This window comes from Cricetulus griseus, chromosome X (assembly GCF_003668045.3).
Source record: "Cricetulus griseus strain 17A/GY chromosome X, alternate assembly CriGri-PICRH-1.0, whole genome shotgun sequence".
NCBI classification, from domain to species: Eukaryota; Metazoa; Chordata; class Mammalia; order Rodentia; family Cricetidae; genus Cricetulus; species Cricetulus griseus.
The window spans coordinates 124,252,774-124,270,823 of NC_048604.1; the positions used below are offsets into that span (position 1 = coordinate 124,252,774).

Sequence of the window (18,050 nt, forward strand, 5' to 3'; positions counted from 1 at the left end):
TGAGAAGGATAAGATTTTACCTGAATCAATGATTAAAGAATAACAGAGGCTTGCCAGCAGGCTGCATGGACAGCCATCCCCACGGTCCTCCATCCATTGTAGCGGGCTGCAGGACATCTGCCTTCTTGCTGATAACTTGTGACCTGTGGATTACAGACTTTGGGAAGACTTGCCTACTGTTGGCCCAAGCAACAATGCAGGGAAAGTCAATTCAGTTGTCCTCTTGTCCAAGGTCTGGAATACTTTGTAGCAGTTGAGGTGAAGGGCAGGGTTGCTCAGGGACCAGCATTGTCACTGACTCGAGATGAAGTTTCTTCAATGCCCATCAGTCTTCTCGGAGGAAATGGGGTGGGGCCAGCAGCTGGCCTATCTCTCTGTTATAAAAAGCTTTGTAACAAAACATTTTAAATGCCATATTCTCTAGATCTCTGAGCATTTGAGGGCTGTCTGTCTGTTTAGTATCTCAGCAGTTAAAAGTTTGCCTTTAGTTAGAGAAAAATCCCTTTTTGTAATAAAAGTTGTACCTTTGTAAACAGCTTATAGGATAGACTGAGTGGTATAAGTATTTTGTTAATTTGAAATAGACCTTTATGATTTTAAACTTTCATCATCATTTAAAGATACATGAGTTTATATTTTAAGTATAGTTAAATTACACCTTTATGACTTTAAATGTTTACCATCACTTAAAGATATATAGAAATGAGACTTAGCACAGTTTAATTTAAGTTGCATATAGAGCTAAAGTTAAATTACAGGTACAGAGACAAACAGGACTGGATAACAGTAAAAGGGGGAACCAGAATGTAATCTCTGATCCGTACATTGTAGCAAATAGACAGGAGACTTAAAAGGACAGAGTAGACTTAAACAGAGGGCCCTGGAAAGGCACAGTATTTAGTAAACAAGCCATGAACAACAGAGCCAGTGAAAGAAGACATCACAGACAAAAAATAAAATAAAATAAAAAGCAAAAAGATCTGGCAGTAATCAAAAATCCGGCAGACAGGTTTGCTGGCACAGGCCACTGGAGCTGGGTGTACCTCAGGTAGGTCACATGACCAAAACGGCCGGGATGTAAGCCGCTTTTGTTTACCTGCTTGTTGGATGAAACCAGAAAGGTTCCTCTATGCATTTCCCATGGGTGAGGCAAGTGGAAAACCGGCAAAAAGCTCCTCTACGGATTCATGTCTGCCCATGGGAGTTGCCAGGGGCCTGGCCCCCAATGGGACACAGCTGTCCCGAAACTGAAAAAGGACCCAGCGGTCCGAACTGAAAAAGCAAAAAAGCAGCACTCCTGGAGTGGGATCCCATGCTTGACCCTCAGGAAATGCACCCAACAAGTGAGAGAAGAAATAAAAAGCAAAATGTCTGGTGGCAGTGCTTGCCTGTGCAAGTCAGTGAACTGAGTGGGCAGGCCTAAGCTAGGTCATGTGGTTATGACCAAGATGGCGGCCCCCAGGTTAGCCCACATGGTTGAGATGGCAACCCCCATAAGCACATTCTCAATTGCCAGAAAAGTTTCAAACCTCATTCATGTGGAAAAATGAAAACCAGAAAACAAACAAAAACTCTCAGAGCGTCTCAAGCAGACATTGCCAACCAAGAAGAAACACAGTCAAAGATAGAACAACCAGAACAATGAGGGACATTCCCTGGTGAAAGAAAGTTCCCACTGGGAGGCAGAACTCCACTCATTTACCTAGCCCCTGGCAGTAACCGAAAGATCCCGTAAAAATGTATTTCCCGTGGGCAAGGCCAGAAAATGGCACAGATTGCCCTGTCTGAGAGCACCCAGCCCGAAACCGAAAAAAATGGAACCAGAGTGAACAGTGCTGGGTCTGCCCAATGGGAAAGGTTCTGGGTATCTTACCGGATTGCAGCAAATAGTCAGATCAGTGAGTTCAAGAGATCCTTAGTTGGAAAGCGGCGAGTTGAAGTCTGCTGCAGGTAGGAGGAAGTGCCAGGAAAAGCCGAGATGGAAGTGGGTTGTGAGTTTAGATTTTAGGATCCCTGAGATTTCCCGTGCTCCTGGCAGGAAAAGTTACAAAGAAAGACTATCCCACCAGCTAGCTTTGAGAGAGGGTCTATGGAGAGAGCCTAAACCAAGTCAGGCGCCAAATGTTATTCTTTTGTTTAAAAAGAAGAAAAGAGAAATGCTGAGACATATAATAAAACTATAAGTTTATTATAAGGCCCGGCAGAGTAGGGAGACTAAGAGAAGAGGAACAGGGATAATGGCTGACCGCTATGGCCGGTCGCCATAGAGAGAGTGCATAGGAGAGAGAGAGAGAGTAGAAAGGAAGCTGAGAGGAAACAGAGAGCATAAATGGGCAGGGACCTGTCTTTTAAAGGGGTCCTCTGCACTTGCATGCAGACTTAGTTCCCATGGAACCTTGGGCTGACCAGGATACTGCCTGTTCCACCAGGTAACAGGGGCAGGCCAGCATAATACCTGAACCTTTCACATAAACCATGGTTTCTACATAGTGCCTTTATCCATGTAACTTTCGTAAGCATACTCACTCCACAAAATATTATGGACATTAATTATTTAACACTTACACAGTCCTCAAAACACATTAAAGCTAATATTTCCATGGCTGCTTTTAAAATGGAAAAGTGTTCTAATTCTCTTTGGATTCAGCACAAGAAAATCAGCAGTTATGTATTCAATTTCCTTAAGTCTGGAGAACAATTGTGGAACTCAGTGTGCCCGACACAAGTGTTGGGGGTGGGGCTTGTGGGTGGATGAGAATAGTGGCGAGCTAGATGAGCAATGTTCCTATCTTAAACAAGTCCTAAGTAGTTTTCCATCAATAGAAACAAAACTTTAAAGCATGAATTAGCAGTGAAGTCAGCCACATTGATGTCAGCAAAATAGTCATGGTTTGTGTCTGTTCAAGTGGCTGCATATCTTGCAAGGTATTTTTCTGGCAAAGTCCAAATACCATTGCTTGAAAGGGACTCTTAGCACCCACAGCCCTGCCCGGCCCTGCTCAGCCTAGGCCAGTGGAAGACACACACACAGACAAGCCTGGAGCCTCAAGGTGTTGGGATGTGAGCACACCATTATGATGAGCAACTAAATGGTGGAGAAATGGTAAAGAAAGAGAAGCTGAGCAATTCATGTGCTGTGGAGAGAGGTGTAACTAAAGAAGCAAAGGCAGTGAGGAAGAGGATGATGTAGGTGGCCTGCACTGCTGCCCAGGACCATGGTGATGTCCAGGCCCAGGCTGCTGCCAAGGTTCATGTCTGGGTCCATGGTCCTACCTCACAAGGGGTCTGTGTTGATGTCCCTGGCCTGTGTTGCCACCACAACTCACACGGATGCCTGGGGTCTGAGACAGTGTGTTGGTGTCTGAGGACTGTGCTACCACTGAGGCCATGAAGATCTGGGTGGCCTGTGCTGCCACCTGGGGTCATAGTGTTGTTGTCCAGTCCTAAGCTGCCAAGGGCTATGTCTGGGTATGTGGCCCCACTGCAGCCAGGGTCTGTGTTGATGTCCATGGCCCATGTTACCAACAGAGTCCATGTGAACCATAGGCGTTGAAATCCTAGGCAGTGCTGAGCCAGCACCACACTTTGCTGGCCCTGGGAGATCTGGTCCTGCCCCTTGCTGGCTGCTGCAGTAGGACAGCTGGTCCTAGCCCTCACCATTGGAAAAGGAGAGCTGACCATGATGGTATGGGCACATAGGAGAGCTGGCTCTGCCCCTTACCTGACAGAGATGGTCCCAGTGGAGGCCTGGACTTACCAACTCAGTTACCACCCAGGCCCACATCCAGTGCTTTGAGTTGGCCCACACCAACATCTACACCATCTACACCTGCTGGAGCACAAGAAGGGACTGGTCCAGTGTAACCAGAGCTGCAGAATCTCTGTGATTTAGGGCAACAGCAGGATATCCAAGAGGAGTTTTGGTGAGAGTTCAGTATTGATGATGTACCAAAAGCAAAGGTCTTGAATCAGACCAACAACTAATTACAATGGACAATTGCAAGTAAAGCTGTTTGGACAACATAATATACTATGTGACACACAGCAACTCCCAGTGCCATTAAGATGGATGAAGAGGCGATGGAGACGTGGGAAAGATGGGGGAGCAATGTGATTTTTTAATTAATTTTAAAAATTTTTATTTTGGGTGGGACATTACAAGGGTGAAGAGTGGGACATGGAGGGACTGGGCAATAAGTGGGATTGAGGTACATAATGTGAAAATACCAAAGACTCAGTAAAATATTGTGGTTTAATTTTAAAGAAGAAAAAATTAAACTTTAAGTTTTATCATATACATAGAGACGAAGGAAGGAAGGGAAAGAAGAAAGAAGAGGAAGAAAGAGAAAGAAAGATAGAAAGAGGGAAAGAGAGAAAGAAAGAAAGAAAGAAAGAAAGAAAGAAAGAGAGAGAGACAGAGAGGAAGAAAGAAAGAAAGAAAGAAAGAAAGAAAGAAAGAAAGAAAGAAAGAAAGAAAGAAAGAAAGAAAGAAAGGAACACTCAGGAGGCTCCTTCTTTCCTGAAAATGCCAACATGGGTGGCCTCCTTCTCGACATTGCTATAGTGAACATGTACTCAGATTCTATGGGGTAAACATAGGTAAGGGAAACCAAAACATAGGACAGGGTCACATTTAGTCTAATAGCAAACTGAGAGTCATCACATGAGGGTAAGTAGGTTTCAATGTCAGAGAAGGGGGATGAGAATGGTGGACAGGAGATGCAAGCAAACAATAACACCAGACACTATTTTCCCAATGAACTGATTTTTTACGCCTAGCTGGTGAGAGAGCCGACAGTTGAGGTTGACTTGGGAAAATAGTACTTTGGTTGTGAGACCTTTTGATGTGCCAGAACACTGCTTCCTCTCTCTCTCTCTCTCTCTCTCTCTCTCTCTCTCTCTCTCTCTCTCTCTCTGTCTCTCTCTCTCGTTCTCTTAGCAGTGAAGATGGAACAAGCAAAGCTAGCCTAGGCAAACCATCTACCACTGGTGTCCAGTGATGGGACTCTTCCTTAGTGGGTCATTTGCCTTCATACTTCACCTTGTCATGGAGAGAAATGGAGCTTCTGGCAAATCTTTGGTAAATGGACTTCCTTTTCCCCCCTCTCTCTAAGTGAAAGCAGTAAAAAGGAAAAAGAAACTTCAGAGGGCTCTGCAATCTATTCTTAACCTCTTTGCAAGACACTTTGCTTGGGCTGAGGAAATAAGCAGCATCTGTTCAAAGCTGTTACTCATAAGTATTGGGTTTGGTTGAAGAAGTGGCCATGTGGAAAGGGGGAGTAGATTAACCCAACACATTTTCCATTAAGCTTTATGAATTGTTTCTTCAGCTCTATGGAAAATGAATGGCCTGTTAGTCTTGTACAAATTGTACTGGGACATGGCATGACTGATGGTGAGCTTTAAAAAAATAAATTATTTGCCTCTGGTTAAAATTCATATTAGGTTTATACATTATTGGAGCATATTAGGATATAGCATCAAGCCTCTGTTATTTTGAAAAACAAAATGCTTTTTTCTGAACATCCATAGGAGAAGGCGTGGATTTATTTCATCAAACCTGTGGCTGTCAAGATTATCTGGGCACAGGACTTAGTCAATTTCATACAACTGGACGCAGAGCAGTGTGAGAAAGATTTGGAGGGCTTCTAGCATTCTTTCTCTCCCCTGTTTCACCGCTCCTACCCTCCTCTACCTACTCACATTTCCTTATAAACATTCAGTCTCTGAGCCCAAACCCTGCTAACACATTCAGCCATCTTCTTATTCCTGAGATACCCATGTTTCCTTATACTGTATCAGTGCCTTCTTGGTTGATCATGCTGCTTCTGCTGTCTCCTCAGAAAAGCCCACTACGTGCTTACTGCATGTCAGGCATTAGGTGGGCCAAACACTTCACATACATTATCTCTAAAACAACCCTGCAAACATCCTTGCTGTGTAACTTTTGGTGGGAAGGTCTCAAGAAATTCTATTCATCCCCTATAGAGAGGATGGCAACAGATCAAAAAGGGACTCTGCCAGTGTTTAGCTTGGCAAATCACCAAGTTTATTGTGGTTATTCAAAGATGAGCCCGGATGGTTTAAAGGCAGACACAGCACCAGGACTTCTGCTCCTGGCACACACAGACCCTTAAGGGCAGCTGCAACGTCAAGAAGCCTTATCCCCAGTTAATTATGTATGCTTCTATCATCCCAGGAGTAGTCACATGGGCACCTGGTGAAGTTTGAGCCTTGCTAGCCTCCTGCTCCCCCTGTGAGGGAATGTCAATAGGTAGCAGCTAATGGGAGTTTTGTGCCTGTGATTACAGCTATTCTGCTTCAAGATGGTTATCATCAAGTCCACCTGGAGGAAACAGGTCTACCATACGGCTCAATTTAGCGATGAGGAGAAAACTGCTCTAAGGGGCAGAACTAGTTGATGTGGAGTCAAAATTTGCAATTAAGGTTGCCTAATCCCCTATCCTGAGGTCATAATCACCACAATTTCTTTAGTTCATCTCTCACATTGACTACAGAGTTACCTCTGTAAATCACACTTAATATAATTTAAATTCACTTCTTTTGCCATAATATTATATTATACGAACTTTCATTTGTATGAATACATATATATTATATGAACCCTTCATATATGTATACATATTAACTTTATTTATGTGGGGGCAGGTTCATGTGTGTCAAGTACATATGCACATGTGTAAGGGCCAGAAGACAACCTCAGGTGTCATTCCTTAGGTGCTATCCACCTTGTTTATTGAGACAGGGTCTCATACTCACCAGGAACTTACCAAGTTGCCTAGGTTGGCTATCCAGCAAGACACAGAAACCCACTTGTCTCCATCTATCTCCACAGTACTGGGGATTATAAGCACACTCCTTCCACCCTCGCTCCCTCCCTTCCACCCTCCTTCCCTCTCTCCTCACCTCTCCCCTCTCTCTCTCTCTCTGTCTCTCTCTGTCTCTCCTCTCTCTGTCTCCTCTCTCTCTCTGTCTCTCTGTCTCTGTCTCTGTCTCTGTCTCTGTCTCTGTCTCTCTCTCTCTCTCTCTCTCTCTCTCTCTCAAGACAATTTCTCTCCATGCAGCCCTGGCTGTCCTGGAAGTCACCATGTAGACCAAACTGGCCTCTGACTCACAGAGATGGATCTGTCTCTACTGACCAAATGTGTGTCACTATGCTTGGCTTCTTTTTTAAATATTTCTGTAGGATTGCACTTAGGTCTTTATGTCTGCAAGGCAAGCACTTTACCAACTGATATGTGTGTGCATGTATATGTATGTGTAAAAAGTAACATGCTTTCTTATTGCATTTTCATACATAATTTTGGTTGAATCCTCTCCCTCTTACTCTTCCCCTCATTTCACTGCTCCTCCAGCCCCTGTTGTACCCTTCCATCCCCAGTACTCATTCACTTTCACATCATGTTTTGACTACCCTTTCCACTCTCTGACTTAAAGTCTCCTTTTTCCAATGTCAGGACTCATTTTCTAGTTGCTTAGCCCCACCATCCTGCCCACATAAACACATAGAGTTAACAATTACAAACTTGGATCCATGCATAGGAGGCAGCCTTCAATCATCCACTCTAGTACTAAGTCTTTAAATTGATCCACTTTAGAACCAATCAATCTAACCTGTGGCCCACAGGCTTCACACGTTGTGGGATAACTCTGAATGCAGCCTAACACATTTGTAGATAACATCATGTCAGGATGTCAAAAAGTTAGACATCTTGGATAGTATAGGCAGGATTTCATAACTTCACTTGATTTTAGTTTCTTAGTTCATTTCATTTTTGTCTAGGTGGAAACATTTTCCTTTTGGTTCCCATCCACTACACCCTACCCACATCCCCACTCTCTCACCTCCTCCTGTTTGGGATTGTTTGCTTTCTATTTTTGTGAGAAACAGATGAGCTAATCAACTTTATAAGAGGGAAGATTTAGCCTGGTTCATGGCTTGAAAAGCTCATGTTTTTATGCCTGTTTGAAAGTCTGTGATGAGGCATCACAGTAGGGCATATGTGGTGGAGCAAAGCTGCTGATTTCCCAGCAGCCAGGAAGCAAAAAGAATAGGGTCATCTTGGATCTCAATATCCCTTTCAAGGGATACACTCACACCATCTAAACTCCTTCCACTAGGTCTTACCTCCTAAAGTTTCACAGCCTCCCAATAGTGCCAGAGGTGGATGACCTAAGTTTTTTTGGGGGGGGTGGCATTTAAAACCTAAATGATAACCTGCGGTGGTGCACACCTTTAATTCCAGTACTCAGGAGGCACAAGCTGGTGGATCTCTGAATTCCAGGCCAGACTGGTCTACAAAATGAGTTCTAGGACAGCCAGGACACAGTAATACCCTGTATCAAAAACAAAACAAAAAATGTAAATGATAACAGCTGTAAAGCTTACCTTTCCCAGATTGGATTTCTGATTCCTCTAAATATTTGTGTTTTGAGTTTCTTCATAAATACAGCCCCTCATTCCTCTGTGAGCATCTTGGATTTCTATGCTAATATTGGTTTCACCAATGTTATGACATGCCTTATAGACAGACTCCTTGATACTCTGAGCCCAAATGAGTTTTCTAGATGCAACTCATTTTTATCCCTGAAGGTTCATAAACTTAAAAAAATAAAAGGACTTCTTTAAAGTCAACTTCGAATGGCTGAGAGATGGCTCAGGGCTAAGAGCATTTATTGCTCTTGCAGAGGATCAGAGCTCAGTTCCTAGCACCCACATGATAGTTCCCAATCCTTCCTACCTCAAGTTCCAGGGGAACACAGACCCTCTTCTGACCTCCATGGGCACTAATCGTACATCAATAACTTCAGGTGAACACTCCTACACACAAAATAAAAATAAATTTAAAATAAATAAATCTTTTAAAAGCAGAAGCCAACTTTGGGAGCTGGCAGAATGGGTCAGCCAGTAAAGATACCTTCCACAAAGATCGATAATCTGAATTTGATCCCCAGAACTGACTCCCACAAGTTGCCCTCTGATCTCCACCCATACTTATCCCTCAACACGAAATAAATAAATGCCATAAAATATTTAAGAGAATTTTTGAACTTTATTAGACATTGCATCCTTAAATATTGCTCATATACTGTTTATATTCTCCTTCTGAAGCTCAATTTAAACAGGAATTTTATTGTTGGTTTTGGACAAGCAAGAACATGTATTTGAAAATCCCATGTTTTTTCCCCCTCATAATAAACAGTATGTTAGTTTGTTTAGATACTTTTATAGTCAGGGCAGAAGAGAATTAAAGATATAGGAAAACACGAACTGTTAGGAAATTAACAATAAAATATTTTTAAAGAGAAAAACATATCAACATTCAACTTTTCAAACATCCTACTGCTTTTTAAACCAGTCATATAACTTAGTTCATCAGCAGAGTTTATCCAGCAACGTAACTGTCCTTAAATGAAGAAACAATCTCAGGAACCAGCATTAACGAAACTGTCCTTAAATGCAGAAACAATGTCAGGAACCAGCGTTAACGAAACTGTCCTTAAATGAAGAAACGATCTCAGGAACCAGCATTAACGAAACTGTCCTTAAATGAAGAAACGATCTCAGGAACCAGCATTAACGAAACTGTCCTTAAATGAAGAAACGATCTCAGGAACCAGCATTAACGAAACTGTCTTTAAATGAAGAAACGATCTCAGGAACCAGCATTAACGAAACTGTCCTTAAATGAAGAAACGATCTCAGGAACCAGCATTAACGAAACTGTCTTTAAATGAAGAAACGATCTCAGGAACCAGCATTAACGAAACTGTCTTTAAATGAAGAAACGATCTCAGGAACCAGCATTAACGAAACTGTCCTTAAATGAAGAAACAGTCTCAGGAACCAGCATTAACGAAACAGTCCTTAAATGCAGAAACAATGTCAGGAACCAGCACTAACGAAGAACCACTTCAGGCGGCATTAGAGGATGGGAGCAGTCTTCCTCAGTAGAAGCACACGGTGTGCAGGAAGGTCTTGCCGGTCTTTGCCTCGAACTTCTGCAGCAGTTCTGCTATCTCGTCATCCACATCTTCCATGTCCTGGATACTGTGGCAGAGCTCCAAGATTAGGAAAGCCCCGAGGGTGGCTTCTTCGTAGTTGTCAGGGATGTTCACGTTGATAACATGCACGAGCTGAGACAACCCTTGTTCCCTGGCATTCAGGTGTTCCACCACCTGGTCATAGACTTTCTCCTCACATGTGAAGATCACATCAAAGAGATCTTTGCTGCTTTGGAACTGCTCAGGGCTAGACTTGATTCTCCGGTTTCTATCCAGCATGTGTAAAATGCCATTCTGGGTATAGAAGGCTCTATCTTTCTTCATCAGGTCGCAGTATATTTTTTCATACATTGTGTGGAAACCGTAGATGTTCGGCTTATCAGGTGTGGGCCCAGGCAGCCTCACAAAGCCCTGGGTTCCAAAGGACTTCACATTGAACCCTTGTTGGCTCAGGACCCTGTGTGCCTCCATGCTCCGGTTATGGTTGCTTGAGCACACCACGGCCACGCGGATTGGAACCGACGGCATGGTAATGGTCTCAGTGGCTTCACTCAGTCAGCTTCACTCAGAGAGAGATGTCTCTCAGGTGCGTGTGAGCGGCGAGACGGCCACAAAACGGCACTTTAAAGTCCTGGCTGAAGCCCCGTGGCTGTCTCTCTGCGAGGCTCAACGGTCAGGCTGTGGATAACTGCCTTTGGGGACCACGTGACTGAACGGTCAGGCTGTGGATAACTGCCGTTGGGGACCACGTGGCTGAACGGTCAGGCTGAGGATAACTGCCGTTGGGGACCACGTGATTTCAGGTCCGCTGAAGAGGACTAGAAGGCAGTTGGTGTGACGTCACCACCAACGTTCCACAAAACCTGAAAAGTTCTCTTGATGCGCCATGTAGATATGGGCACAGTAGGCTGTGTCTGTCATTCCAGAACTCCCACGGCAAGATGGGAAATACAGATAGGCGAATCCCTGATAATCTGTAAGCCAGTTAACCTGGTGTACACAGTAATGAACAAGAAAAAGAGACGGAGAAGGGATTGACATGTGAAGCAAGCTTGTTCCTAATTTGAACTAATAAAATAAAAAATAAAATAAAATAAAAAATAAATAAAAAAGAACAATAACAAAAAGAGACCCTATTTCAAAGGAGGTGGAAGGTGACAGCCAATACCCGAGGTTGTCATCTAACCTCCATACACGTGTACACACACACACACACAGTGGTATGTAACATCCTATCTTTCATAGCCCAGTGTATACAGAGGACTCTGAATTTACTTAGTCTTATTTATGTCCTCTCACATCCTAGTTAAAGCAAAGGGGTTTCAGGCACACAACTGCCCTGGGATAGTGCTGAGTTGAGATCAGTGATGTTCTTTTGGGAATGTCCTTAACTTTTCTCTGGTGTAAAGTGAAAAATTTGATATTGATCCTTCTTTGTGCTCAAACTCTTGCCTCCCCCTTGTTCTATGAGATGATTTTCTCCTGTTTGTACTTCTATATCTCTGGCCCCTTTTCCTCTAACTCCTCTGACTCTGCCTTTTTAAATGTGGGTGTTTCTCAGGATTTGTTCCTGTTCCTTTTATCATTACACTCTTGGTGCAATCTAACGAGCTGCAGTATGTCATCACCATCTGTATAGTATTTCTCAAACATTTGGAACCTAATGGGGTAATGGCATATTAGAACCATCAGGTTTTTAATTAAAAGATTCATTTCTACTTGTAATTCATCTTAAAAATACAAAAATAACGCATAGTTATCCCTAATGAAGAAATACCATTTTCATAACAGAGGAAATGATAAAAGTCATTTGCAATCTTTTCTCAGTGTCTATGTTGAATAGCTTGGATTTTAGGTCAAGTTTCAGTATATTCTTCCTCTACTTTATAATAGTTTAAAAAGCCCTAATTTACAATCTTCAGTTGTAGAAACAGTATCAAGTATTTGCTTCATTTTCAGGTATGGTTTGGATATCATTTAAGTATAGAAACAAAATTTATGAAGAGATTCTAAATAAAAATGTTTTGTTATGTGTTAAGCTGATTAACACATTGCAGAAAAAATAGTGGGATGTGTTGTGGAATAATCTTTTTGTACTCTGTGGAGATTTGTCATTCAGATTGGTATAATAGAAAGCTGAATGACTATTAGCTAGGTAGGATTTTCAGGGCAGAGAGAATGCTGGGAAGAAGCGTAGAGTCATGAGGAGATGCTATGAGACACAGAGTGAGCAGGGTGGAAATTATGTAGATGAGGTAAATGAACCTTGGGACAGCACATAGATTAATAGAAATGGGTTAATTTAAATTATAAGAGCTAGTTAGAAACTAGCCTAAGCTATTGGCTGAGTTTTCTTAATAAGAAGTCTCCATGTGGTTATTTCGGAGCTGGCCTGTGGGAAAGAAAAAAAAAAATCCACCTACAGACATGAATATTTTAGTTTGGGAAATTGCAACAAATAGATTGCTAATCTATTCTTTAATTCATTTCTTTGTAAGTGTGTGTGTGTGTGTGTGTGTGTGTGTGTGTGTGTGTGTACATAGAGGCCAAAGGTCAGCCCTGGCTGTCATTCCTCAGGCATTGTCCACTTCATTGGTTTGCTTATTTTGGAGACAAAGTCTCTCCCTGGCCTGGAGCTTACCAAGTATGTCTTGGCTGGCCGGCCTGTGAGTCCCAGTGGTCAACCTGTCTCCACCTTCTAGCACTAGAGTTACAAGACCACACCACCACACCTAGCTTTTTTCTTTCTTTCTTTCTTTCTTTCTTTCTTTCTTTCTTTCTTTCTTTTTATTTTTTGGTTTTTTGAGACATGGTTTCTCCATGGCTTTGGAGGCTGTCCTGGAACTAGCTCTTGTAGACCAGGCTGGTCTCGAACTCACAGAGATCCACCTGCCTCTGCCTCCCGAGTGCTGGGATTAAAGGCATGCGCCACAAACACCTGGCCATTTTTTTTGGGGGGGGCGCCTAGATTTTTTACATTAGTACTGGAGATCAAACTCAGGTTCTTGTGATATGTGCAATGTACTTTGCCAACTGAGCTTTCACCCCAGCCCCATGCCAGCCTTTTTACATGCATCCTGTGAATCAACTTCTTTATGCTTACACAGCAATCATTTTACTGACTGAGCCGTGTCCACAGCTTACAAGTTAATAAGTCAATTTGATCTGCAACCACTTTTGAAGGTGCCAACAATATTTAAATCATACCAATTTAAACACTAAGATATAGCACTGTAGAGTGTTCCTTTTAAACAAGAATTGAAAAAAGTAACCATATTAATTTTAATAAATATTAATATCAAAGTATACTATTTAAGAAGCCTAATTGAGATTTAGTAACTTAGTATGAATGTTTTCCACATAAATATGCCAATAAACACCACATACAAGGGAAAACAAATTGTAGACTGTTGAATTTTCTTCAAACTACTGATTTTCTATTAACCTATCCAAATTTATTCTCAGAATTTAAAACTATAAATTTAATTCTGTATTGGAATGGAAGGCCAGATTTATCATATTCACACATGAGAATTGAGACTGATCCCACAAAACCCACATAAAAGACCAGGCATGGCAATGCATGCCTAAAATTCTAATGCTGAGGAGGTGGAAACAGAAGGATCCCTGCAGCGTGAGGGCCAGCCAGACTAGCCAAATTGGTGAATTCCAGGTTCAGTGAGAGATCCTGTTTGAAAAAAAAAATTATGAGGTGTGTGTACATGCCTGCATCCCAGTGCTGCAGAGTAGAGACAGGCAAATCTCAGGGGCCTTGCTGGCCAGCTGGCCTAGCCTAATTAGTGAGCCCAGGCCAGTGAAAGACCTTGTTTCAAAAAACAAGGTGAATAGTTCCTGAGGAATGACACCTGAGGTTGACCTTTGGCCTTCACACACACACACACATGCATACAAGTGCACCCACAGGAATCCCCACCCACAAGAACACACACATGTACATTTTCATATACATACCTAAATCCCTGAAATTGTATAAGATGTATTTGGCTCATGGTAGCACTTAATTAGTCTCAGTGATTTTTTTGTATTATGTCAGTTATGATTGTTACTTACAAATAAATATGACACTAGGAAACTTTTTTCTTGGCACAGATATCTAAACAAAGATAATAGTAGAAGAAATATGAAAATCAGGCTGAAGGTAGGACACTCCTATGCTCCCTGAGGGTGAGATAAGGTTCTTACCTATTCACCTTTGAAACTTCAGAGGCACATGATTAGGAGTTTGAGAAATATGACTTTAGTTCCCTAAAGATGAATACTTATTTATTTTTACATTTTCTTTATATGTTTTTTAACATCTGCGTAGAGTTTGAGTATGGCCAGAATGGTCTTACCTTTTCTTATTTTTATTTTTTGAGATAGGGTGTCCTTCTTGTTTCTTAGGCTGTTCTGGAATACATATATATATATATATATATATAATATATATATATATATATATATATATAGCCTAGGCTTGCCTTGAACTTCGGAGTCTCTTGTTTCACTCTCCTGAGTGTTGTGATTACTGGTATGTATACCCGGAAAGAGTGATCTTTAATTGTGGTAAATTCGATTTTATTTATATTAGTGTGAGTGTGATTCCTTGCTTTACTTCACTGGCATAGTGAAATTTTCTTCTTTCGTTTTCTCTCCAGCTTTATAAGGTGCAAGTGACAAGTTAGCTGTGGTGACACTTACCTTGTAATCCCGACATTTAGAAGTCTGAGGCAGGAGGATTGCCATAAATTTGAAGCCAGATTGTGCTGCATAGTTAATGCCAGGCTAGCCAGAGATGTGTAACAAGAATATCTAAAAAAAAAAAGTTACAATAGCCAGGTGTTGGTGGCGCACGCTTTTATTTCCAGCACTCGGGAGGCAAAGGCAGGTGGATCTTTGTGAGTTCGAGGCCAGCCTGGTCTACAGTATGAGTGCCAGTGCCAGGATAGGCTCCAAAACTACACAGAGAAACCTTGTCTCGAACCCCCCCCCCCAAAAAAAAAAGAAGAAAAAGTTACAATATACAAATAATTTTTATGTATTAATGGTGTACAACCTAATGTTTTGCCTTTTTATCTTTTGGCAATACTGGGCTCACACCCAGGGCCTCTTCCATCCTAGGCAAGTGCTATAGCACTAATCCACTGATCTCAACTCTTCACATGTACACTGTGAAATGGTTATGTTCACAAATCTGTGACCCCACTTGCCTATCATCTTCATTTCTTACTTCTTGTCAGGGGACATTTTATGGACGAAGGAATATGAAAAACAGAACTGTAAAGCAAGAAAGAAGGTAAAATACCTCATCGCAAACTTTGTAGTTGCAAAACTCTTTACTTACCTTTGAAAGAATATATCTTTTTTTGTTTGTTTCAATTTTTACTTGCTAGGGACTGAACCCAGGAACACTTTCATGTTAGGCAATTGAACTACAGCCCCAACTCCAAAGTGCATCTAGTGACAACTAAATGATACATAGTCACAGGGACAAATTATATAAAAGGCAGTAGTAATATATTAATGCCATTTCTTCGACAGAGTGCAGACTGTAATGATAGAATTCAAATGTTATCCAGCTCAATGTTTTGCTATGTGCAAAGCCCAGCTCAGTGCTTGTTACAATCTAGTTGAACCAAATATTAAACTTAATCACAAGAATAGGTCACTGGATGTTGAGTGTCTATGTGGGGCTGGAGATGCAGCTCAGTTCGTAGAGTGAGTGCTGTTCATGTAGGAAGTCCTGGATTCGATCCTCCCTATTTTGTAAAACTGGGCATAGTGGTGAATGATTGAAATTTTAGTACTCAGGAAGTGGAAAAAATGATCTGAATTTCAAGGCCATTCTTAACTCTATAGTGAGTTCAAGGCCTACCTAAGATACATGAGAATCTGTCCACCAGAAACAAAACAGGAGGTAGGTCTGTGTGAATTCACTACTCGCCCAGCCAATGTGGACATTTTCTGCAAGTTTATTTTGTCAAGAGTCAGTTTCTTTCAAATGAAAGATTACATAGCATAGACTAGCTATGAGTAATGAATCCTAGAGCCTTTGATAGTGTTGGAGTTTGCAGCCTACTCATCTGCCATTTTCCAGATCAGTACTATATTCCTGCTTCAGTTTCTTCAGTGCGTCACTTGTGGACATGTTTCTGTGGTATTTATTTAGAAATTCCAGAGAAGATTTGACCTGAGAGAAGAAGTGTAGAGGTGACCTAACTTACAGCGGAGCTGCCTTCCCTGTCCTCTGCCCTTTAGTACCACCTTTAGCAGCACATGCAGAGCTTTGATGAGAGCCTTGAGATGTGGGTGTAACAGAATGGTAAAAATAAGGACTCTTCCAACAGTTCTTTACAAAGCAGATGGTCTGCAGTAAGCGCTACATGTCTGTCCAAAAATAATCCCATAAATTGTCTTTTGAAACTTAGATAACTAAATGAAAATAATAAAACATCAATTAAGACAGAAAAATGTATTTCCTCACCTCCTGATTAAAAAACCCTGAGACACATAGTAGATTTACTGTACTGCAGTAAGTTATCAGCACAGTGACAGAGTGTGCATCTGTTAGCTTTTGCTGGCCAAAAACACCCTAAAGGCAAGTTCCTTGAAACAACTGATTACTTTGCTCTTGATTCTGTGGATTGGTGCAAGAGTCATGGGCTCTATGGGCTCTGTTAATCTCTAGAGGCAGGTTGGCTGGAATAGGATTGAACTAAAACAGGTTCATTCACACGAGCAGGATTTGACTAAGGGACTATTCTTTTCTACTTTCAGTCAGATTCTATCTTTTAGAGGTATCACCCTCCTTCCCCTCCCAGCTATAGTACCCTTGAGCACATGATCCTCTTGCCTTAGCCGCCCCAATATGGGGGTTACAGGCATATACCACCATGCCTGGCCTACAGTTATGTTTCTTGACCTCTCTGTTTCTCTTGATGGTCTTTTCTTCTCTGATTTCTGAGATACCGCTTGACATCTTTTGAGCCTTCTTCTTTGAATGTTGAGGATGACTAAAGATTGTTTCTGCTCATTTTCTCTGCTTATCCCACACCAACCCTGATTTTACATAACCCACTCACATGATTTTATTTCTATGTGTGTGATATATGTTTATGTGTGTGTGTGTACATGTTTGTTTTTGTGTAAGTACTATTGTGTGCAAGTGTGAAATATGTACATGTACATTTATGCCAGAGGTCCAAATGTTTTCTTTGAGCACTCATTACTATTTTTAAGATTTTTTTTATTTGTCTGGTTCCAGACAAATGTAACTATTCTATTTATTTTCTTTTTTTCCAGCACACTCCATTTTTAAAAAAACAACAAACAAACAAAACAAACAAACAAACAAACAACAACAACAAAAAAGTAAAAAACAAAATCCCAGAAGACAGCACAGTTCTGTTACTCTTGTGGTACTTGGCAAAATTTTTTTTAAATTAGTTTCTCAATCATCATGTGGGAGGAAACCATTCTGAGCAATATCGTTAAAAACAGCTCTGATAAAGCATGGTCACTACTGTGTATCATAAAGCAGGTCCACATATGAGTGAGTACATATCATGTTTGTCTTTTTGTGATTGGGTTACCTCGCTCAGAATGGTTTCTTCGAGTTCCATCCATTTTCCTGCAAATTTCAAGATTCCATTGTTTTTTTTTCTGCTGAGTAGTACTCCATTGTGTAAATGTACCACAATTTCTCTATCCATTCTTCGGTTGAGGGGCATCTAGGCTGCTTCCAGTTTCTGGCTATTACAAATAATGCTGCTATGAACATGGTTGAACATATGTCCTTGTTATATGAATGTGCTTCTTTTGGGTATATGCCTAGGAGTGGAATTGCTGGATCTTGTGGTAGACTCATTCCCATTTTCTTGAGGAGTCGCCATACTGATTTCCACAGTGGCTGTACAAGTTGGCACTCCTACCAGCAGTGGAGGAGTGTTCCTCTTTCTCCACATCCTCTCCAGCATGAACTGTCATTGGTATTTTCAATTTTAGCCATTCTGACAGGAGTAAGA

At 41.5% G+C, this 18,050-nt stretch overlaps 1 protein-coding gene across 1 annotated transcript; it reads right to left on the reverse strand.

The window, feature by feature from the left end:
* Positions 1-9,969: 9,969 nt before the first annotated feature.
* LOC100769403 (RNA polymerase II subunit A C-terminal domain phosphatase SSU72) lies at positions 9,970-10,554 on the reverse strand. Its single transcript, XM_027433106.1, has one exon. The coding sequence runs from the start codon at positions 10,552-10,554 to the stop codon at positions 9,970-9,972; it is 585 nt and encodes a 194-aa protein (XP_027288907.1).
* Between the last annotated feature and the right edge of the window lie 7,496 nt (positions 10,555-18,050).